This window comes from Xenopus tropicalis, chromosome 8 (assembly GCF_000004195.4).
Source record: "Xenopus tropicalis strain Nigerian chromosome 8, UCB_Xtro_10.0, whole genome shotgun sequence".
Classification (NCBI taxonomy): domain Eukaryota; kingdom Metazoa; phylum Chordata; class Amphibia; order Anura; family Pipidae; genus Xenopus; species Xenopus tropicalis.
In genome coordinates, this window is record NC_030684.2 from 135,103,070 (window position 1) to 135,127,793 (window position 24,724).

At 41.5% G+C, this 24,724-nt stretch overlaps 1 protein-coding gene across 10 annotated transcripts in view; it reads left to right on the forward strand.

Moving 5' to 3' along the window:
- The window catches only part of LOC100497651, a 53,013-nt gene extending 30,232 nt beyond the window's left edge, over nucleotides 1-22,781 (forward strand). For 3 of the 10 annotated variants that reach the window (XM_012953519.3, XM_012953515.3, XM_012953518.3), the window contains 11 exons: nucleotides 4,796-4,867; nucleotides 10,119-10,190; nucleotides 13,976-14,047; nucleotides 14,267-14,338; nucleotides 14,558-14,629; nucleotides 14,848-14,919; nucleotides 18,380-18,412; nucleotides 19,999-20,058; nucleotides 20,143-20,415; nucleotides 20,571-20,725; nucleotides 22,670-22,781. In XM_012953519.3, coding sequence (XP_012808973.2) covers nucleotides 4,796-4,867; nucleotides 10,119-10,190; nucleotides 13,976-14,047; nucleotides 14,267-14,338; nucleotides 14,558-14,629; nucleotides 14,848-14,919; nucleotides 18,380-18,412; nucleotides 19,999-20,058; nucleotides 20,143-20,415; nucleotides 20,571-20,725; nucleotides 22,670-22,714 — 998 coding nt within the window. In that variant the 3' untranslated portion in view covers nucleotides 22,715-22,781. Of the gene's footprint in view, nucleotides 1-4,503; nucleotides 4,577-4,795; nucleotides 4,868-8,078; nucleotides 8,152-9,826; nucleotides 9,900-10,118; nucleotides 10,191-13,651; nucleotides 13,758-13,975; nucleotides 14,048-14,266; nucleotides 14,339-14,557; nucleotides 14,630-14,847; nucleotides 14,920-18,379; nucleotides 18,413-19,998; nucleotides 20,059-20,142; nucleotides 20,416-20,570; nucleotides 20,726-22,669 lie in introns of those variants that run through there. The other 7 variants (XM_031891068.1, XM_012953517.3, XM_031891069.1 and 4 more) reach the window with 7 other exon arrangements.
- The last annotated feature ends 1,943 nt before the right edge of the window (nucleotides 22,782-24,724 follow it).

The window sequence follows — 24,724 nt, forward strand, 5'->3', positions numbered from 1 at the left end:
AGTTGTACAGCTGAGGCCTACATTGGGGTTCTATTGCGCTGACTACAGGAGAGCCCTATATTAAGTTCAGCTGCTTAAAGGAACAGTAACACCAAACAATGAACGTTAAAGAAATTAAAATATAATGTACTGTTGCCCTGCACTGGTACAGCTGGGGTGTTTGCTACAGAAACCCTACTATAGTTTATATAAATACCCCGCTGTGTAGCCCCGGGGGCAGCCGTTCCTGCACCGGTACAGCTGGGGTGTTTGCTACAGAAACCCTACTATAGTTTATATAAATACCCCGCTGTGTAGCCCCGGGGGCAGCCATTCCTGCACTGGTACAGCTGGGGTGTTTGCTACAGAAACCCTACTATAGTTTATATAAATACCCCGCTGTGTAGCCCTGGGGGCAGCCATTCCTGCACTGGTACAGCTGGGGTGTTTGCTACAGAAACCCTACTATAGTTTATATAAATACCCCGCTGTGTAGCCCCGGGGGCAGCCATTCCTGCACCGGTACAGCTGGGGTGTTTGCTACAGAAACCCTACTATAGTTTATATAAATACCCCGCTGTGTAGCCCTGGGGGCAGCCATTCCTGCACTGGTACAGTTGGGGTGTTTGCTACAGAAACCCTACTATAGTTTATATAAATACCCCGCTGTGTAGCCCCGGGGGCAGCCATTCCTGCACTGGTACAGCTGGGGTGTTTATATAACTTATAGTAGAATTTCTGTAGCAAACTTTCATTTTTTGGTGTTACTGTTCCTTTAAATCACTGGGCTCGGAGAAGGCACTGTGCCAGTGTACTGCTGCGAGTCCTTACAGGCCCATATCTGCTCAGTGACAATTATAATAGGAGGGGCAGGCACTGCATGGGTTTCCACATAGAGTTTGTTAACAGACCAGCATGATATAGTGTGTCTGGGGATTTAGAAGTGTATGTATTTATATCTGTGTATGAACGCTGGGAGACCTAGTGCTACAGTAGGGCAGCTTTCCATACACAGGATTATACACACACAGTAATCCAATTACACACAGTGTCGGACTGGGAACCCAGCTATTTCTCCTCTTTGTTCCAAATGGTCAAGAGCAGGTGTGGGGGGCCAGTCCGACACTGACTAAATGCCAGGCATTGCCCACACAGTTTGGTTGCAGAGTACTGCACCTTCCCAGCCAGAGTACCCATATAGCATTCTACCAAGGGGGTTACACAGCCGCATACCTCCCAACTGTCCCGGATTCACTGTTAGATGTCCCACTTCTCAGCATTGCCATTTAATTGATTGCTGTGCCTGCTCTGCTCCAGGAATAAAGCCCCGCCCCCTTAACTCTTGAATCTCCCCTGCTACCCCAAGCTCACAGCCTTACCTTGATGGTTAATTGTCTTGGGAGGAGTATTTGTGACAGGCAAGGGTTAACTATTGGCATTGGCTGCATTCCTCTCCTGCTCAGTGGGTCAGGGGCTGAGGGGGGGCTCTGTCTTTTATCAGGCAGAAGAGGCTGCTGTGTTTATTTGTGTGCTGGGCTGTTTCACCTTCCCACCCCTAACATATATCTCTCACTCCTGGGAATCTCTGGCAGAGCACAGCATGCAGGGGAAGTGGTATTCATAAAATCTAGCAGACATTTAAAAGGGGCCTGTATAAGTTTGGGAACCATAGGCCTTGTTAATATGGCTAGAACTTCTAGTGGTACATGAATATTGTTTTGCTTTCAACTGATTAAGAATGGAAGGAAATTACATACATTTATGTACCACTGGAATTGGCCCTGTTTATAACTTGCACAGAACTGTTGCACAGAACTGTTGGCATGTCTGAAGTTGATATGCCCTTTATCAGTTTCATTTAGTGATTTTACTGGCATGTCTGGGGTTAATATGCCCTTTATCAATTTAATGTAGTCATACTGGCACCTTTGAAGTTAATATGTCCTTTATTATTTTTATTTAGTGATTATACTGGCACATCTGGGGCATGTAAAGTGGGTGAGGCATGTGGGGCGTGGTCACAAAGCAGGCGTGGCCAAAACATTTTTGCCGCACTACCAGCGTCATATATTTTTGTCCCTCTTTCTCTTAATGAAATGTTGGGAGGTATGCAGCCGCACATGCTGAAACTTCCCCTTCAATAACGTCAATATCACATTCATAAAGCCTTGTTGCCAGTGAAACACTCCCTCTCTGTGTTACAGGCAGTTTGTGCCCTTACGTCACACTCAGACACACTTTGCTACAAAGTCACTGCATCTGGCTCAGTGCATCAGCTTATTTACCCAGCAGCTTTTTACTTTCCTCTCCAGCACTTTGTGTTTCCTCTCACACAATTTAGCTCGCTGGAGATCAGGTCTGTGCCGGCACATCCACACACACAGAGTCAGGAGGTAGTTCTACATCTTCCTCACTCACCTCCTCAGACATTCTGTGTGGCTTACCCACACCAACAGTAATATATATATATAAATGTAACACTTGTTTGGCTTAGATTAGGCAAACCCAGGCTAGTAGTGTATTGTAGATCATGTGTTACATGCGACCCCCTATCCCAGTGTGGGCCTCCGCTATGTGGGAGATAGATAGATGGAGCTGAGGGTGTTGTTGAACTACAACTTGAATAGAGTTGTGTGGTGTAGTAATATAAAGGACACCAGAAAGGTTCTTGCAAATCCCAGACACAGATGGTAACAGGGTATTATACTCACAGACGCAGCAGATTGATAGCATACAATGATAGAGTGCCCTTTAGCAGAAGGGAAGGTGTGCACCAGATTATACCACCTCTTGGTAGAGTCTGGGCACCACCTCTTGGTAGAGTCTGGGCACCACCTCTTGGTAGAGTCTGGGCAAGGAAACACATCGATCAACCAGTGCCCTGAGGAGGTAGTCCAGGTAGCAGGGACTCCGTCAGGTTGATAACCTCTAGTGGATGAGTTCTATGGGGGATTGGATCAGGGGTTATGCCTGCCTGTCACTACCACTCGGTGGCCCTACACTGAGGCAACATTGCCAGATAGGAGATACTCCCAGTACTAAACACTCCTTTGGTGGGGCTAATGGCTGCCCTTTATAACTAAGCTGACTGCTCTCACTTTCCTAGAAAGTGCTGGTAACAGATCTGTCTGTGCTGACTTAGTCCTCGTTCACGGGGGCCTGTTCCCCAACTTCTCCAGATGTAAAGGACCTCTTGGGCACAATTGGCTTCTGGTGGCCTAGGATCTGCCTCCAGGCTCAGTGGACTGATGCTTAGGAGACAGACTGCAGCCAAAGAGGAAGCCACTCCTCCTTGCTAGACACTATATCAGTCTGCAAGGGGAGTGGTCAACCTGGCTAAACCTATAAGGATTAGTGTAACTACCCAATAACCTAATAGCTGTGAAGAGGTAGGGAATATGAAACCATAGGGCTCTTAACCCTATGGGTCCCTACATATATATATATATGCAGTGGTTTGCAAAAGTATTCGGCCCCCTTGAACTTTTCCACATTTTGTCACATTACAGCCACAAACATGAATCAATTTTATTGGAATTCCACGTGAAAGACCAATACAAAGTGGTGTACACGTGAGAAGTGGAAGGAAAATCATACACGATTCCAAACATTTTTTACAAATAAATAACTGCAAAGTGGGGTGTGCGTAATTATTCAGCCCCCTGAGTCAATACTTTGTAGAACCCCCTTTTGCTGCAATTCCAGCTGCCAGGCTTTTAGGGTCTGTCTCTACCCGCTTTGCCCATCTACAGACTGAAATCCTTGCCCATTCTTCTTTGCAAAACAGCTCCAGCTCAGTCAGATTAGATGGACAGCGTTTGGGAACAGCAGTTTTCAGATCTTGCCACAGATTCTCCATTGGATTTAGATCTGGACTTTGACTGGGCCATTCTAACACATGGATATGTTTTGTTTTAAACCATTCCATTGTTGCCCTGGCTTTATGTTTAGGGTCGTTGTCCTGCTGGAAGGTGAACCTCCGCCCCAGTCTCAAGTCTTTTGCAGACTCCAAGAGGTTTTCTTCCAAGATTGCCCTGTATTTGGCTCCATCCATCTTCCCATCAACTCTGAGCAGCTTCCCTGTCCCTGCTGAAGAGAAGCCCCCCCAGAGCATGATGCTGCCCCCCCATATGTGACAGTGGGGATGGTGTGTTCAGAGTGATGTGCAGAGTTAGTTTTCCGCCACACATAGCGTTTTGCATTTTGGCCAAAAATTCAATTTTGGTCTCATCTGACCAGAGCACCTTCTTCCCCATGTTTGCTGTGTCCCCCACATGGCTTGTGGCAAACTGCAAACGGGACTTCTTATGGTTTTCTGTTAACAATGGCTTTCTTCTTGCCACTCTTCCATAAAGGCCAACTTTGTGCAGTGCACGACTAATAGTTGTTGGACAGATTCCCCCACCTGAGCTGTAGATCTCTGCAGCTCCCCCAGAGTCACCATGGGCCTCTTGGCTGCATTTCTGATCAGCGCTCTCCTTGATCGGCCTGTGAGTTTAGGGGGACGGCCTTGTCTTGGTAGGGTTACAGTATGTAAGTATGTTCCGTATGTGTGTGGGCATTGGGAAGGACTGGCAATTTTTGGAAGCAAACAAAGGTAGGTATCCCTGCTTTAGTCATTAACATAATTGACGAACGCGTGGGGTTATGTGAGTAGTAAATCCTGTTTGTAAAGCTGTTTGATGCACACATACATAGTATATATATGAAGTCCGGGGGGGTGTCCATTCCTAGCCCTTGTGCTTCTATATCAGGGGCCCCCAACCTTTTTCACCTGTGAGCCACTGTTCTATATCAACATGGTGTCGTCTCATAGGGGCAGATTTCCTAATCCACGGACCGACCGAAAGCCCCCGAACGGACTGGCAATATTTGGAAGCAAACAAAGGTAGGTGTCCCTGTTTTAGTCATTAACATAATTGACAAACGCGTGGGGTTATGGGAGTAGTAAATCCTGTTAGTAAAGCTGTTTGATGCACACATACACAGAATATATATGAAGTCCGGGGGGGTGTCCATTCCTAGCCCTTGTGCTTCTATATCAGGGGTCCCCAACCTTTTTCACCTGTGAGCCACATTCAATTGGAAAGAGAGTTGGGGAGCAACGCAAGCATAATAAAATTCCTGAGGTGCCAGATATGAGCTGTGATTGGCTATTTGGTAGCCACTAAGTCAGCTGGCAGCCGACAGGAGAGTATATTTGGGTTTTATGCAGGCACAATTTGCCTCCAGAGCAGGAATTGCAAAATAAGCCCCTTTTTTTAGGCCACTGGGAGCAACACCCAAGGGGTTGGGGTGCAACATGTTGCCCCTGAGCCACTGGTTGGGGATCACTGTTCTATATCAACATGGTGTCGTCTCATAGGGGCAGATTTCCTAATCCACGGACGGACCGAAAGCATCTGAACGCGTTTTTTTTGTAATGACCGGTACTTTTGCGACTTTTCCGTATGTCCCGCAATTTTTTCATCGCCATTACGACTGTATCGTATATTTTCAGCGACTTTTTTGTCGCTGTCACAAAAAAATCGGATTGGTTTTTCCGCCGTTCACAATTGCTCAATACGAAAAAATTGTGACGGTGACGGAAAAGTCGCGCAAAATACGATAAAGTTGCGACGAAAAAAACGTGCAAAATACGAAAAAAATGCAACAGCGACGAAAAAGTCACAAAATTTTCGTTTCCAATCTGCCTGCCTGTCACTACCACTCGGTGGCCCTACACTGAGGCAACATTGCCAGATAGGAGATACTCCCAGTACTAAACACTCCTTTGGTGGGGCTAATGGCTGCCCTTTATAACTAAGCTGACTGCTCTCACTTTCCTAGAAAGTGCTGGTAACAGATCTGTCTGTGCTGACTTAGTCGTCGTTCACGGGGGCCTGTTCCCCAACTTCTCCAGATGTAAAGGACCTCTTGGGCACAATTGGCTTCTGGTGGCCTAGGATCTGCCTCCAGGCTCAGTGGAGTGATGTTTAGGAGACAGACTGCAGCCAAAGAGGAAGCCACTCCTCCTTGATAGACAGTATATCAGTCTGCAAGGGGAGTGGTCAACCTGGCTAAACCTATAAGGATTAGTGTAACTTAAGTATGGGACTCTACCCAATAACCTAATAGCTCTGAAGAGGTAGGGAATATGAAACCATAGGGCACTTAACCCTATGGGTCCCTACATATATATATATGTATATATATATATACTGTATATATCTCCCAGCACAGTAATGCTCAGTGTCACTGTGTATCTATATACTGTATATAAATATATATATATATATATATATATATCTCCCAGCACAGTAATGCTCAGTGTCACTGTGTATCTGTATACTGTATATATATATATATATATATATCTCCCAGCACAGTAATGCTCAGTGTCACTGTGTATCTGTATACTGTATATATATATATATATATCTCCCAGCACAGTAATGCTCAGTGTCACTGTGTATCTGTATACTGTGTATATATATATATATATATCTCCCAGCACAGTAATGCTCAGTGTCACTGTGTATCTATATACTGTATATATATATATCTCCCAGCACAGTAATGCTCAGTGTCACTGTGTATCTGTATACTGTATATATATATATACAGTATATCTCCCAGCACAGTAATGCTCAGTGTCTCTGTGTATCTGTATACTGTATATATATATATATCTCCCAGCACAGTAATGCTGTCTCACTGTGTATCTATATACTGTGTATATATATATATATATATATATATATATCTCCCAGCACAGTAATGCTGTCTCACTGTGTATCTATATACTGTGTATATATATATATATATATATATATATATATCTCCCAGCACAGTAATGCTCAGTGTCTCTGTGTATCTGTATACTGTATATATATATATATATCTCCCAGCACAGTAATGCTGTCGCACTGTGTATCTATATACTGTGTATATATATATATATATATATATATATATATATCTCCCAGCACAGTAATGCTCAGTGTCACTGTGTATCTGTATACTGTATATATATATATCTCCCAGCACAGTAATGCTCAGTGTCACTGTGTATCTATATACTGTATATATATATCTCCCAGCACAGTAATGCTCAGTGTCACTGTGTATCTATATACTGTATATATATATATATATCTCCCAGCACAGTAATGCTCAGTGTCACTGTGTATCTATATACTGTATATATATATATATATCTCCCAGCTCAGTAATGCTCAGTGTCACTGTGTATCTGTATACTGTATATATATATATCTCCCAGCACAGTAATGCTCAGTGTCACTGTGTATCTATATACTGTATATATATATCTCCCAGCACAGTAATGCTCAGTGTCACTGTGTATCTGTATACTGTGTATATATATATATATATATATATATATATATATCTCCCAGCACAGTAATGCTCAGTGTCACTGTGTATCTGTATACTGTATATATATATATCTCCCAGCACAGTAATGCTCAGTGTCACTGTGTATCTATATACTGTATATATATATCTCCCAGCACAGTAATGCTCAGTGTCACTGTGTATCTATATACTGTATATATATATCTCCCAGCACAGTAATGCTCAGTGTCACTGTGTATCTATATACTGTATATATATATATATATATCTCCCAGCACAGTAATGCTCAGTGTCACTGTGTATCTATATACTGTATATATATATATATATATATATATATATATGCCAGCACAGTAATGCTCAGTGTCACTGTGTATCTATATACTGTATATATATATCTCCCAGCACAGTAATGCTCAGTGTCACTGTGTATCTATATACTGTATATATATATATCCCAGCACAGTAATGCTCAGTGTCACTGTGTATCTATATACTGTATATATATATATATATATATCTCCCAGCACAGTAATGCTCAGTGTCACTGTGTATCTATATACTGTATATATATATATATATCTCCCAGCACAGTAATGCTCAGTGTCACTGTGTATCTATATACTGTATATATATATCTCCCAGCACAGTAATGCTCAGTGTCACTGTGTATCTATATACTGTATATATATATATCTCCCAGCACAGTAATGCTCAGTGTCACTGTGTATCTGGGTGCTTTTGAACATGTGAGTATGTTCCGTATGTGTGTGGGCATTGGGAAGGACTGGCAATTTTTGGAAGCAAACAAAGGTAGGTATCCCTGCTTTAGTCATTAACATAATTGACAAACGCGTGGGGTTATGTGAGTAGTAAATCCTGTTAGTAAAGCTGTTTGATGCACACATACACAGAATATATATGAAGTCCGGGGGGGTGTCCATTTCTAACCCTTGTGCTTCTATATCAGGGGTCCCCAACCTTTTTCACCTGTGAGCCACATTCAATTGGAAAGAGAGTTGGGGAGCAACGCAAGCATAATAAAATTCCTGAGGTGCCAGATATGAGCTGTATATATATATCTCCCAGCACAGTAATGCTCAGTGTCACTGTGTATCTATATACTGTATATATATATATATCTCCCAGCACAGTAATGCTCAGTGTCACTGTGTATCTATATACTGTATATATATATATATATATATCTCCCAGCACAGTAATGCTCAGTGTCACTGTGTATCTGTATACTGTATATATATATATATATCTCTCCCAGCACAGTAATGCTCAGTGTCACTGTGTATCTGTATACTGTATATATATATATATATATATATATATATCTCCCAGCACAGTAATGCTCAGTGTCACTGTGTATCTGTATACTGTATATATATATATATATATATCTCCCAGCACAGTAATGCTCAGTGTCAATGTGTATCTATATACTGTATATATATATATCTCCCAGCACAGTAATGCTCAGTGTCACTGTGTATCTATATACTGTATATATATATATCTCCCAGCACAGTAATGCTCAGTGTCACTGTGTATCTGTATACTGTATATATATATATATATATATATATATCTCCCAGCACAGTAATGCTCAGTGTCACTGTGTATCTGTATACTGTATATATATATATATATATCTCCCAGCACAGTAATGCTCAGTGTCAATGTGTATCTATATACTGTATATATATATATCTCCCAGCACAGTAATGCTCAGTGTCACTGTGTATCTATATACTGTATATATATATATATATATATCTCCCAGCACAGTAATGCTCAGTGTCACTGTGTATCTGTATACTGTGTATATATATATATATATATATATATATATATCTCCCAGCACAGTAATGCTCAGTGTCACTGTGTATCTGTATACTGTGTATATATATATATATCTCCCAGCACAGTAATGCTCAGTGTCACTGTGTATCTGTATACTGTATATATATATATATATATATATATATATCTCCCAGCACAGTAATGCTCAGTGTCACTGTGTATCTGTATACTGTATATATATATATATATATATATATATATCTCCCAGCACAGTAATGCTCAGTGTCACTGTGTATCTGTATACTGTATATATATATATATATATATCTCCCAGCACAGTAATGCTCAGTGTCACTGTGTATCTGTATACTGTATATATATATATATCTCCCAGCACAGTAATGCTCAGTGTCAATGTATATCTATATACTGTATATATATATATCTCCCAGCACAGTAATGCTCAGTGTCACTGTGTATCTGTATACTGTATATATATATATATATATATCTCCCAGCACAGTAATGCTCAGTGTCACTGTGTATCTATATACTGTATATATATATATCTCCCAGCACAGTAATGCTCAGTGTCACTGTGTATCTATATACTGTATATATATATATATCTCCCAGCACAGTAATGCTCAGTGTCACTGTGTATCTGGGTGCTTATAAACATGTAAGTATGTTCCGTATGTGTGTGGGCATTGGGAAGGACTGGCAATTTTTGGAAGCAAACAAAGGTAGGTATCCCTGCTTTAGTCATTAACATAATTGACGAACGCGTGGGGTTATGTGAGTAGTAAATCCTGTTTGTAAAGCTGTTTGATGCACACATACATAGTATATATATGAAGTCCGGGGGGGTGTCCATTCCTAGCCCTTGTGCTTCTATATCAGGGGCCCCCAACCTTTTTCACCTGTGAGCCACTGTTCTATATCAACATGGTGTCGTCTCATAGGGGCAGATTTCCTAATCCACGGACCGACCGAAAGCCCCCGAACGGACTGGCAATATTTGGAAGCAAACAAAGGTAGGTGTCCCTGTTTTAGTCATTAACATAATTGACAAACGCGTGGGGTTATGGGAGTAGTAAATCCTGTTAGTAAAGCTGTTTGATGCACACATACACAGAATATATATGAAGTCCGGGGGGGTGTCCATTCCTAGCCCTTGTGCTTCTATATCAGGGGTCCCCAACCTTTTTCACCTGTGAGCCACATTCAATTGGAAAGAGAGTTGGGGAGCAACGCAAGCATAATAAAATTCCTGAGGTGCCAGATATGAGCTGTGATTGGCTATTTGGTAGCCACTAAGTCAGCTGGCAGCCGACAGGAGAGTATATTTGGGTTTTATGCAGGCACAATTTGCCTCCAGAGCAGGAATTGCAAAATAAGCCCCTTTTTTTAGGCCACTGGGAGCAACACCCAAGGGGTTGGGGTGCAACATGTTGCCCCTGAGCCACTGGTTGGGGATCACTGTTCTATATCAACATGGTGTCGTCTCATAGGGGCAGATTTCCTAATCCACGGACGGACCGAAAGCATCTGAACGCGTTTTTTTTTGTAATGACCGGTACTTTTGCGACTTTTCCGTATGTCCCGCAATTTTTTCATCGCCATTACGACTGTATCGTATATTTTCAGCGACTTTTTTGTCGCTGTCACAAAAAAATCGGATTGGTTTTTCCGCCGTTCACAATTGCTCAATACGAAAAAATTGTGACGGTGACGGAAAAGTCGCGCAAAATACGATAAAGTTGCGACTAAAAAAACGTGCAAAATACGAAAAAAATGCAACAGCGACGAAAAAGTCACAAAATTTTCGTTTCCAATCTGCCTGCCTGTCACTACCACTCGGTGGCCCTACACTGAGGCAACATTGCCAGATAGGAGATACTCCCAGTACTAAACACTCCTTTGGTGGGGCTAATGGCTGCCCTTTATAACTAAGCTGACTGCTCTCACTTTCCTAGAAAGTGCTGGTAACAGATCTGTCTGTGCTGACTTAGTCGTCGTTCACGGGGGCCTGTTCCCCAACTTCTCCAGATGTAAAGGACCTCTTGGGCACAATTGGCTTCTGGTGGCCTAGGATCTGCCTCCAGGCTCAGTGGAGTGATGTTTAGGAGACAGACTGCAGCCAAAGAGGAAGCCACTCCTCCTTGATAGACAGTATATCAGTCTGCAAGGGGAGTGGTCAACCTGGCTAAACCTATAAGGATTAGTGTAACTTAAGTATGGGACTCTACCCAATAACCTAATAGCTCTGAAGAGGTAGGGAATATGAAACCATAGGGCACTTAACCCTATGGGTCCCTACATATATATATATGTATATATATATATACTGTATATATCTCCCAGCACAGTAATGCTCAGTGTCACTGTGTATCTATATACTGTATATAAATATATATATATATATATATATATATCTCCCAGCACAGTAATGCTCAGTGTCACTGTGTATCTGTATACTGTATATATATATATATATATATATCTCCCAGCACAGTAATGCTCAGTGTCACTGTGTATCTGTATACTGTATATATATATATATATATCTCCCAGCACAGTAATGCTCAGTGTCACTGTGTATCTGTATACTGTGTATATATATATATATATATATCTCCCAGCACAGTAATGCTCAGTGTCACTGTGTATCTATATACTGTATATATATATATCTCCCAGCACAGTAATGCTCAGTGTCACTGTGTATCTGTATACTGTATATATATATATACAGTATATCTCCCAGCACAGTAATGCTCAGTGTCTCTGTGTATCTGTATACTGTATATATATATATATCTCCCAGCACAGTAATGCTGTCTCACTGTGTATCTATATACTGTGTATATATATATATATCTCCCAGCACAGTAATGCTGTCTCACTGTGTATCTATATACTGTGTATATATATATATATATATATATATATATATATATCTCCCAGCACAGTAATGCTCAGTGTCTCTGTGTATCTGTATACTGTATATATATATATATCTCCCAGCACAGTAATGCTGTCTCACTGTGTATCTATATACTGTGTATATATATATATATATATATATATATCTCCCAGCACAGTAATGCTGTCTCACTGTGTATCTATATACTGTGTATATATATATATATATATATATATATATATCTCCCAGCACAGTAATGCTCAGTGTCTCTGTGTATCTGTATACTGTATATATATATATATATCTCCCAGCACAGTAATGCTGTCTCACTGTGTATCTATATACTGTGTATATATATATATATATATATATATATATATATATATCTCCCAGCACAGTAATGCTCAGTGTCACTGTGTATCTGTATACTGTATATATATATATCTCCCAGCACAGTAATGCTCAGTGTCACTGTGTATCTATATACTGTATATATATATCTCCCAGCACAGTAATGCTCAGTGTCACTGTGTATCTATATACTGTATATATATATATATATCTCCCAGCACAGTAATGCTCAGTGTCACTGTGTATCTATATACTGTATATATATATATATATCTCCCAGCTCAGTAATGCTCAGTGTCACTGTGTATCTGTATACTGTATATATATATATCTCCCAGCACAGTAATGCTCAGTGTCACTGTGTATCTATATACTGTATATATATATCTCCCAGCACAGTAATGCTCAGTGTCACTGTGTATCTGTATACTGTGTATATATATATATATATATATATATATATATCTCCCAGCACAGTAATGCTCAGTGTCACTGTGTATCTGTATACTGTATATATATATATCTCCCAGCACAGTAATGCTCAGTGTCACTGTGTATCTATATACTGTATATATATATCTCCCAGCACAGTAATGCTCAGTGTCACTGTGTATCTATATACTGTATATATATATATATATCTCCCAGCACAGTAATGCTCAGTGTCACTGTGTATCTATATACTGTATATATATATATATATATATATATCTCCCAGCTCAGTAATGCTCAGTGTCACTGTGTATCTGTATACTGTATATATATATATCTCCCAGCACAGTAATGCTCAGTGTCACTGTGTATCTATATACTGTATATATATATCTCCCAGCACAGTAATGCTCAGTGTCACTGTGTATCTGTATACTGTGTATATATATATATATATATATATATATATATATATCTCCCAGCACAGTAATGCTCAGTGTCACTGTGTATCTGTATACTGTATATATATATATCTCCCAGCACAGTAATGCTCAGTGTCACTGTGTATCTATATACTGTATATATATATCTCCCAGCACAGTAATGCTCAGTGTCACTGTGTATCTATATACTGTATATATATATCTCCCAGCACAGTAATGCTCAGTGTCACTGTGTATCTATATACTGTATATATATATATATATATCTCCCAGCACAGTAATGCTCAGTGTCACTGTGTATCTATATACTGTATATATATATATATATATATCTCCCAGCACAGTAATGCTCAGTGTCACTGTGTATCTGGGTGCTTTTAAACATGTGAGTATGTTCCGTATGAGTGTGGGCATTGGGAAGGACTGGCAATATTTGGAAGCAAACAAAGGTAGGTGTCCCTGTTTTAGTCATTAACATAATTGACAAACGCGTGGGGTTATGTGAGTAGTAAATCCGGTTAGTAAAGCTGTTTGATGCACACATACACAGTATATATATGAAGTCCAGGGGGTGTCCATTTCCAGCCCTTGTGCTTCTATATCAGGGGCCCCCAACCTTTTTCACCTGTGAGCCACTGTTCTATATCAACATGGTGTCGTCTCATAGGGGCAGATTTCCTAATCCACGGACCGACCGAAAGCCCCCGAACGGACTGGCAATATTTGGAAGCAAACAAAGGTAGGTATCCCTGTTTTAGTCATTAACATAATTGACAAACGCGTGGGGTTATGTGAGTAGTAAATCCTGTTAGTAAAGCTGTTTGATGCACACATACACAGTATATATATGAAGTCCGGGGGGGTGTCCATTCCTAGCCCTTGTGCTTCTATATCAGGGGCCCCCAACCTTTTTCACCTGTGAGCCACTGTTATATATCAACATGGTGTCGTCTCATAGGGGCAGATTTCCTAATCCACGGACCGACCGAAAGCCCCCGAACGGACTGGCAATATTTGGAAGCAAACAAAGGTAGGTGTCCCTGTTTTAGTCATTAACATAATTGACAAACGCGTGGGGTTATGTGAGTAGTAAATCCTGTTAGTAAAGCTGTTTGATGCACACATACACAGTATATATATGAAGTCCGGGGGGGTGTCCATTCCTAGCCCTTGTGCTTCTATATCAGGGATCCCCAACCTTTTTCACCTGTGAGCCACTGTTCTATATCAACATGGTGTCGTCTCATAGGGGCAGATTTCCTAATCCACGGACCGACCGAAAGCCCCCGAACGGACTGGCAATATTTGGAAGCAAACAAAGGTAGGTGTCCCTGTTTTAGTCATTAACATAATTGACAAACGCGTGGGGTTATGTGAGTAGTAAATCCTGTTAGTAAAGCTGTTTGATGCACACATACACAGTATATATATGAAGTCCGGGGGGTGTCCATTCCTAGCCCTTGTGCTTCTATATCAGGGGCCCCCAACCTTTTTCACCTGTGAGCCACTGTTATATATCAACATGGTGTCGTCTCATAGGGGCAGATTTCCTAATCCATGGACCGACCGAAAGCCCCCGAACGGACTGGCAATTTTTGGAAGCAAACAAAGGTAGGTGTCCCTGTTTTAGTCATTAACATAATTGACAAACGCGTGGGGTTATGTGAGTAGTAAATCCTGTTAGTAAAGCTGTTTGATGCACACATACACAGTATATATATGAAGTCCGGGGGGTGTCCATTCCTAGCCCTTGTGCTTCTATATCAGGGGTCCCCAACCTTTTTCACCTGTGAGCCACTGTTATATATCAACATGGTGTCGTCTCATAGGGGCAGATTTCCTAATCCACGGACTGACCGAAAGCATCTGAACGCGTTTTTTTGTAATGACCGGTACTTTTGCGACTTTTCCGTCGTGACTTTTCCGTATGTCCTGCGATTTTTTCGTCGCCGTTACGATTGTATCGTATATTTTCTGCGGCTTTTTTTGTCGCCGTCGCGAAAAAATCGGATTGGTTTTTCCGCCGTTCACAATTGCTCAATACGAAAAAATTACGACGGTGACGGAAAAGTCGCGCAAAATACGATAAAGTTGTGACGGCGATGAAAAAAACGTGCAAAATACGAATAAAAATGCAACGGCGATGAAAAAGTCACAAAATTTTTGTTTCCAATCCGATTTTTTCCCATTCGGGATTCGGATTTGTGGATTAGTAAATGTGCCCCATAGTGTTATTAGACTTTGTTCAGTCCCCTCTTGGGTATCCTACAGTTGGTCAAGGGCCCCATAGTTTTGTGCCCCCTTCCTTATTGGCTTCACTGAGTATCTAAGAGAACAAATAGGCATTACCCCTAATCCCACCCTCAATAGCCTTTAGACTGGGCCCCCCACCACTGATTTGAGCCCCTCTAGGGGGGAACCACTGCCTTAGGACTTAGGGGGATTATTTTGTATGTGGTGCAAATGTAGTTATCTGGTTGATGGCTGATGGATGGTTAAGATATTGATGATTCAGGGGGTACAGGGGTGTCTGAATGTTCATTCAGTATCTGTACATGCACGGGTAGCATTTATTTTCCCTTGTTTCCCACTCCCCATACAATGTTCTATAATATAAATATATCCGTGCATTAGCTTCCTGCCCCATTAGCTGCCCGGTCTCCCAGCAGGGACAATCAGCATATTCTGTAGGAAACTCCTCCCCTGGCGCTCTCACATTTCTGGCATATTACACTCTGTGTATCTCCTGTAGTACGGGCTGCACAGCTGCTGTTTGTCTCGGCCACACAGATAAGGAGGGGTGGGGGGTAAATATTTCCTTTTGCTGCAGAAATGAGCCAAGGAGGGGATTCCCTAGGGAAACTGATGGCTACTCCTGAGAACCGAGAGGTGTGGAGTGTCAATCTGGTGAACTGAGCTGAACTGTAATTTCACCCTTCTATAAATATGCCCCTTGGGGTGTGTTCCTCCCTAAGTTCTCCTTATCCGTTCCGTTCTCCCACATTGCTCTATCAATAGTAATAAAATAAAGGTCCCCATACATGGGCCGATTGTAGCTGCCGATATGGGTCCCTTGGACAGATTCAGCAGCTTATTGGCCCGTGTAGGGGCAGAAACGAGGGGCCTGCCCGACCGATATCTGGCCTGAAATTGGGCAGATATTGATCGGGCAGGTTAGAGAATTCAGTCGGATCGGGGACCGCATCGGCTTGTTGATTCGGTCCCCGAACCGACTGCCCCACTGCCAAGTGATTGAATTATTTTTTTTTCACCTACACGCTCCCCGATATCGCCCACCCGTAGGTGGGGATATCGGGTGAAGATCCGCTCGCTTGTCGATCTCACCAAGCGAGCAGATCTCAACGTGCTTGGGGGCCGTAACAATGTCATTCAAGGAGGTCAGTAAACAGACTGGGGGGCAGTGGAAAAATCCCATTAGGTGATTATTATTCACGTGGGAAGGTGACAAAGGGGATGGAGCTGGGGCCTGGCAGGGGCCCAACAAGGTAGGAACACTTATGGTAGGACTGGGAGGTGCACAGCCAAGGATGCAATTATCCATCCCTGTTGGGGGCCATAACAATCAATTGAAGGACCATATCTGGCAGAAATACAGTTACATTATTAGTAAACAGTGTTGGACTGAGGTATCTTTGGTCAAACAGAGCACCTGACCTCAACAGAAGACCGGACCTCAAGGGCCCCCACTACCGTTGCCACTAACGGCACAGCAGGATTTTTCCGGGTGCCCCGGTGGCTCAGTCCAACTCTGTAGTAAAATAGTAAATGGCTTTTCAAGTTACTTACTGGCCAAGTTATGGCTCTCAGTCCCTTTACACACAATACGTAGGAATCTTCTCCTTGCAAGGCTGAGCAGGCCGGAATAATAAATCAAGCAATGGCAAACAGAAGGTATTGTTTCAGCCTCTATTCTATTCCCTATGTAACGAGAGATTATGTTAGGTTATTGCATGCCAAAAAGTAATATTGCTTTACTGTTGTGTGTATGTCATGTTTTTATCCATGGTTAGCCTTTATTTATATAGCTCCTACCTATCCTGTAGTGCTGTACAGAGATTAAACATCATTCCCATCAGTCCCTGCCCCAGTGAGCTTACAATCTAAGGCCCCTATCACATTCCCATCAGCCCCTGCCCCAGTGAGCTTACAATCTAAGGTCCCTATCACATTCCCATCAGTCCCTGCCCCAGTGAGCTTACAATCTAAGGTCCCTATCACATTCCCATCAGTCCCTGCCCCAGTGAGCTTACAATCTAAGGTCCCTATCACATTCCCATCAGTCCCTGCCCCAGTGAGCTTACAATCTAAGGTCCCAATCCCATTCCCATCAGCCCCTGCCCCAGTGAGCTTACAATCTAAGGTCCCTATCCCATTCTCATCACTCCCTGCCCCAGTGAGCTTACAATCTAAGGTCCCTATCCCATTCCCATCAGCCCCTGCCCCAGTGAGCTTACAATCTAAGGTCCCTATCACATTCCCATCAGTCCCTGCCCCAGTGAGCTTACAATCTAAGGTCCCTATCCCATTCCCATCAGTCCCTGCCCCAGTGAGCTTACAATCTAAGGTCCCTATCACATTCCCATCAGTCCCTGCCCCAGTGAGCTTACAATCTAAGGTCCCTATCCCATTCCCATCAGCCCCTGCCCCAGTGAGCTTACAATCTAAGGTCCCTATCACATTCCCATCAGTCCCTGCCCCAGTTAGCTTACAATCTAAGGTCCCTATCACATTCCCATCAGTCCCTGCCCCAGTGAGCTTACAATCTAAGGTCCCTATCCCATTCTCATCACTCCCTGCCCCAGTGAGCTTACAATCTAAGGTCCCTATCACATTCCCATCAGTCCCTGCCCCAGTGGAGCTTAACACTGGTCCTATTTATTGGGGTCATGGTAAAGAAAGTTGTGTATAGGTGGTAATATGTAGGTAGGTAGTAAAAGGCAAAAAGAAAATATAGCCCTACTCATGGTATAATATTATAGGACATAAAGTGATCACTGCTTTGTGCTAACTGGCATCTGTGCTGATGCTTTCTCTCTCTCTGTCTCTTTAGAAAGGTCTGAATCAACAACAACACCGACAGTTGGTAAGTGTGATACCTACCTAACCATATTCCAGCCATATTCCAACCTACTGGAACCATCTGGTAAACATGACGGGAAACAAGAAGGAGTTCCTGGCTCAGTACTGTGGCTACTGGAATAGATTAGCATTTTATTCATCTTCCTAACATAAAGGTTTTTATGTTATGTTGTTTAGAAATCAGCCAGGACCTCACCCTGAGTGGTCAGAAGGGTCAAATAATTTGCTTTTGACCCTTCTGACCACTTAGGGTGAGGTCCTGGCTGATTTCTAGATCCATACGCTCCTCTGAGCAACACATAGAATAATAAGCAGAAATATAAACAGTGCTGCTCCTCCGGAAACCCGTTATGCAGAAATCTCTGAATTATGGAAAGCCCGTCTCCCATAAACTCCATTTTAACCAAATAATTCATAATTTTACAACTGATTTTCTTTTTCTCTGTAGTGATAAAACAGAACCTTGTAATTGATCCCAACTAAGATATAATTACCCCTTATTGGGGCAGAACAGCCCTATTGGGTTTATTTTATGGTTAAATGATTCCCTTTTCTCTGTAATAATAAAACAGTACCTGTACTTGATCCCAACTAAGATATAATTACCCCTTATTGGGGCAGAACAGCCCTATTGGGTTTATTTTATGGTTAAATGATTCCCTTTTCTCTGTAATAATAAAACAGTACCTGTACTTGATCCCAACTAAGATATAATTACCCCCTATTGGGGGCAGAACAGCCCTATTGGGTTTATTTAATGGTTAAATGATTCCCTTTTCTCTGTAATAATAAAACAGTACCTGTACTTGATCCCAACTAAGATATAATTACCCCTTATTGGGGGCAGAACAGCCCTATTGGGTTTATTTAATGGTTAAATGATTCCCTTTTCTCTGTAATAATAAAACAGTACCTGTACTTGATCCCAACTAAGATATAATTACCCCTTATTGGGGGCAGAACAGCCCTTTTGGGTTTATTTAATGGTTAAATGATTCCCTTTTCTCTGTAATAATAAAACAGTACCTGTACTTGATCCCAACTAAGATATAATTACCCCTTATTGGGGGCAGAACAGCCCTTTTGGGTTTATTTAATGGTTAAATGATTCCCTTTTCTCTGTAATAATAAAACAGTACCTGTACTTGATCCCAACTAAGATATAATTAACCCCTTATTTGGTGCAAAACAATCCTATTGAGTTTAATTAATGTTTTATTGGTTTTTAGTAGACTTAAGGTGTGGAGACCCAAATTACAGAAAGACCCCTTATCCGGAATACCCTTGGCCCCGAGCATTCTGGATAATGGGTCCTATACCTGTATTAGGAAAATTCATAATTCTGTTCTATGAATATCCAGGGACTGGTCCGATTGCCATCTTGGAGTCAGGAAGGAATATTTTCCCCTCTGCGGCAAATTAGAGAGGCTTCCTATGGGTTTTTTTTGCCTTCCTCTGGATCAACTAGCAGTTAGGCAGGTTATATATATGTATTATGGTTGAACTTGATATATGTGTCTTTTTTCAACCTAACTTACTATGTTACAATGAGAGTGCAATGTTCCACCACTTTTATTGATGTGATTTTAGGTTTCCAGCTCTTCACTTTGGTGATATGGACGGCGCTAAGCGTTGCCATGATTATCCTCGGTAAGTTACAAGACTCTTCTCTGTATTATGTTTTCATGGAACCTCAAACTCTTTATAATCAGGCTTTCCTTCCCTTACACACAGGGTCCATGCATGTGGGGAACTGCCCCAGGGAGCCCAATATCCCCATTTACCTGATAGTGGCCGGGGCCTTCCATTTAGTGGGGTTTTGCCTCATTCCATTGAAGAAGGCGGCAAAGAAAGTGACCTACGCCCTAGAGAGCATCATCGGGCTCTTCTCCTTCTGCTGGTTCATTGCCGGTAACTATCATGGAGTTTCTTCATTATCCCCCTTCTGCACAAGAGCTTCAAGAGAAATAATGATAACAAATGTGAAACACCTAAAAACATTCAGTTGTAAGTTACTTCCACAGTACAAATGCCTACCCCCCATCCTTTATATATTTGCTCCAGGTATAAAGTGCCTACTCATCTGGTGGGGTTACTTTTATATTCTCAATATGTCAAACTGTTTCACCTCTGGGATTTCATATGTTTATTTCTGATTTCAGGTAGCGTTTGGGTCTTCAGAATCTACCCCGACGATCCCAGGGCTTGTAACGATCTGGTCTATAAATCTGCCTTTGGAATCTTGATATTTGAGTATCTCTTTATAGGCTTGGTGCTCTTCTCCGTCTGCCTCTGTACATGCTGCGCCGGCTGCCTGGTGAGTATTAATATACCTATTAATGCTGATGCTTCTGAGCCCTAGTGAGTGTTTTAGGCTATACTGGCACTGTCAGGCATTCTCCTATCAAAACAATTGGGCAGTGGAAGGGCTAGTTTAAGGTTCTCCTCCTACTGACTAAGCCTCTATGACTGTGACTAAGCACTTTGATGGAAGTGCTTTACTACTTTATCCATGATAATGAGTCCCATTCCAATGAGATGGAGCCTACTAAAGATAATCTCTCCACAAGTGCATTTAGTCAAGTTGTTATTATTGGTGACTTGAGTTATCGATTGACTGGAGTAATAGGGCAGCCAAGTCATTAAACGCTAGCAGGTTTGTAAATAGGCCAAATGGCAACTTTTTTTTTCAGGTAGTTCAGGACTCTTTTTTTTGGATCAGGTAATTAATAATACCAGACTCATCTCTAGCATTTGCTTGGGTGACCATTTAGGAAACAATGATCGTAACAAGAAAACTTTATAAGGGAGTAACTAAAAGACTAAATTTTAGACATGCAGACTTTGCCAGGATAAGGGCATCATGCAATATTAACTATGAAAGTCTTTACACAGGGTTTTTTTTTTATGATATATTAAAGGATAATTTAGGCAGGGATATAATGTTTCCATACTTAAAGGAGAAGGAAAGTCATTTTGGAATTTTACTGCCAATAGATTTGCCACATTAGTGCCACCTAGAAAGCTATATTTATTCTGCAGAAAGCTTTACCATACCTGAGTAAACAGCCCTAGAAGCTCCCTCTGTTTAAGATAGCAGCTGCCATTTTAGCTTGTTCTCCGTACCTTATGCGCTGTAGCTCTGGCTGCTGGTAGCTCAGATTAACACACAATTGGGAGGGGGAGTGAGAGATGATGGGAGAAGTCACAATCTTTCTAATTTCTTACAATTTGACATTTAAATAGGCTGAGTTCAGTAGCCATTGTATCAATTTTAAAAATTGCTGTGATAGAATTTTGTGTATTGGCCTGATCTGTGAGTTAAGGAGAGTGGTAGGCCAAGTAGGTTATCTCGTTGGTGAATTACAAACATCAACCCCTTCTGGTGATACCATCCCTACCCATTTGTGATGTCCTTGGAAGGGGTTGGGTGGTTTATTATGGAAGAAGACTTCAGGACAAGACATTAGTGGAGGATTAGATGAAGGAGGACTTGGACAAGACATAAGTGGAGGATTAGATGAAGGAGGACTTCTGGATAAGACATTAGTTGAGGATTAGATGAAGGAGGACTTTGGGACAAGACATAAGTGGAGGATTAGATGAAGGAGGACTTCGGGATAAGACATTAGTTGAGGATTAGATGAAGGAGGACTTTGGTATAAGACATTAGTTGAGGATTAGATGAAGGAGGACTTTGGGACAAGACATAAGTGTTGGATTAGATGAAGGAGGGCAATGTCAGAAAAAGTGATAAGGACATGATCTAAAGAGGGACTGGATCATTGCTAAATGGGTAAAAGTCAGGTGTTGGTGCAGATCAGATCAAGGAAGATGACTTCCTTATGGGTGACCGTTTCTGTCTTCTGCTAAAGTTCAAAGATGGGAGTTAAAGGTAGAAAGCAAGAAGGCTCAGAAGAAGAATGACTGAAGTCAGAGAGGAAAGTATCAGTAAATGTGGCAAGGGGGGGGTCTGGAGTTTACTTTATCACTTTGCTAAGAAAAGGGGGAAGAGATTAACTGGTGCTCCTCAAATGATGGGAAAGAGAAGGATGAGGGATTGGGCTGTGTTTAAAATGACCAGGAGAAGAGAAGAGGAAGCCTACTGACCTACTGTGGCCATTGGAACAAGTGTATGTAAGAAAGAGAGGCCTCCATTAGAGTAGGTTTTATTTGGGGCAATGAATTCTGCTGAAGGAGGACACGAGTGTTGAGTGCACAATATTATTATGAAATAATATATTTAATTTCTCTTTTCCAGGCATTTTCTGGTGCTGAGCGTAATGACAGCCAAATTCCTTCCTAATTGCCGTGGGGATGGAGGAAAAAGAAGCCCACCGTGTATGGATCTGGATTAAACTAATAGCCTTTTATTCCAGATGTGGAAGTATTTTCTTTGAATAACTAAATATATATTTTCTAAAACCTAATCATAAATGGTGCAGCCCGGACCTTTCTACTGTTGAAGTGCAGATTCTGGTTCACACAGGCAGCATAGGGCAGGCAGAGAATGGCACACACAGGCAGGGTAGGGCAGGCAGAGTATGGCACACACAGGCAGGGTACGGCAGCATACAGTGACACAATGCAGTCTGTCTGAGGTGTGAACAATGTGGGAACTTATTGTCTGAGCCTGAGGTGTGAACAATGCTGGCGGTGAACAATGCAGAGATTAAAAGGTGTGAACAGCACAGGGGATTACAAATGTAAACAATACAGGGACAGCCTGAATCTGAGGTGTGAGCAATGCAGTGGGCCAGTTAATCTCAGTACTGATACCATTTAAACTTACACAAAGGTAAGCCATCAAAGCAGCCAGACAGGTTAGGCCATACAGAGGGGGGGGCACGGGCCGCCAGTTGGACAGCACTGGTATAGAGGGTGGGAATACACTGGCATATATAAATATATATAACTGTACAAACCAGAGTGGAGCTGTACTGAATACAGACAATGTATATAGAAAAACGCAGTAAAGTTTTCATTTCTTTCATCACGTAAGTCTGGACCTTTTTGTTTTTTACATATACATATCACACGTGTAGAATGCGTTACAATATTGGGTTCCTGCTGTAAAGGTGTTGAAGGCAGAAGAGATGAACTGATAAACTATATATTAGTGAAGAGCTTCCTGTCTTTCAGTTTTGCATTGAATGGTCACTATTCTTGTGGTTTGTAAGAAACCTGAGTGTTTCTGAGCATTTTCTAAGTGTGTAGGTGGCTGACAAAAGGGCTGGAGTCACTTCTCATTGGCACCCATGGCTGTTACAGGCGCAGAATGGTGGATATTTGGGGGTATATTATTTATATATATATTATCTTGGCAAAATACTACATTTCAGAGCAGAAAGATTTGGATCAAGCACAGATGTCCTTCATGTAATAATGTCCCCCTGGCTGGGACATATAAAGATATTATAATTCACATAGGAGCTCTGTCTCATCTATAGTCGCTAGGTCATAGGCCAATGATATAACCACATGTAATAGAGGGCAGAGATAATTTCAGTTTTGCTAAACAATTTAGAGACGATTTGTCTTCATTTTTTATTATTTTCAGTTTTTTTAATTATTTAGCTCTTTGTGCAGCAGCTCTCCAGTTTGGAATTTTGGCAACTATCTGGCTGCTAGGCTTCATTTTAACCTAGCAACAAGGCAGTGGTTTGAAAGCAAGACAGGAATATGAATAGAGGAGGGCCTAAATAGAAAGATAAATAATAAAAAGAAACAATTGTAGCCTCACAGCCATAGTTTTTTTTTGCTGCTGAGGTCATTATCCAGATTGCTCGGGACCAAGGGTATTCCGGATAAGGGGTCTTTCTGTAATTTGGATCTTCATGCCTTAAGTCTACTGAAAAACTAATAAAACATGAATTAAATCCAATAGGATTGTTTTGCATCCAATAAGGATTAATTACAGTATATCTTGGGATCAAATACAGGTACTGTTTTATTATTACAGAGAAAAGGGAATCATTTAACCATTAAATAAACCCAATAGGGCTGTTCTGCCCCAATAAGGGGTAATTATATCTTAGTTGGGATCAAGTACAGGTACTGTTTTATTATTACAGAGAAAAGGGAATCATTTAACCATTAAATAAACCCAATAGGGCTGTTCTGCCCCCAATAAGGGGTAACTATATCTTAGTTAGACCCATTATCCAGAATGCTCGGGGCCAAGGGTATTCCGAATAAGGGGTCTTTCTGTAATTTGGGTCTCCACACCTTAAGTCTACTAAAAATCAATAAAACATTAAACTCAATAGGATTGTTTTGCATCTAATAAGGGGTAATTATATATTAGTTGGGATCA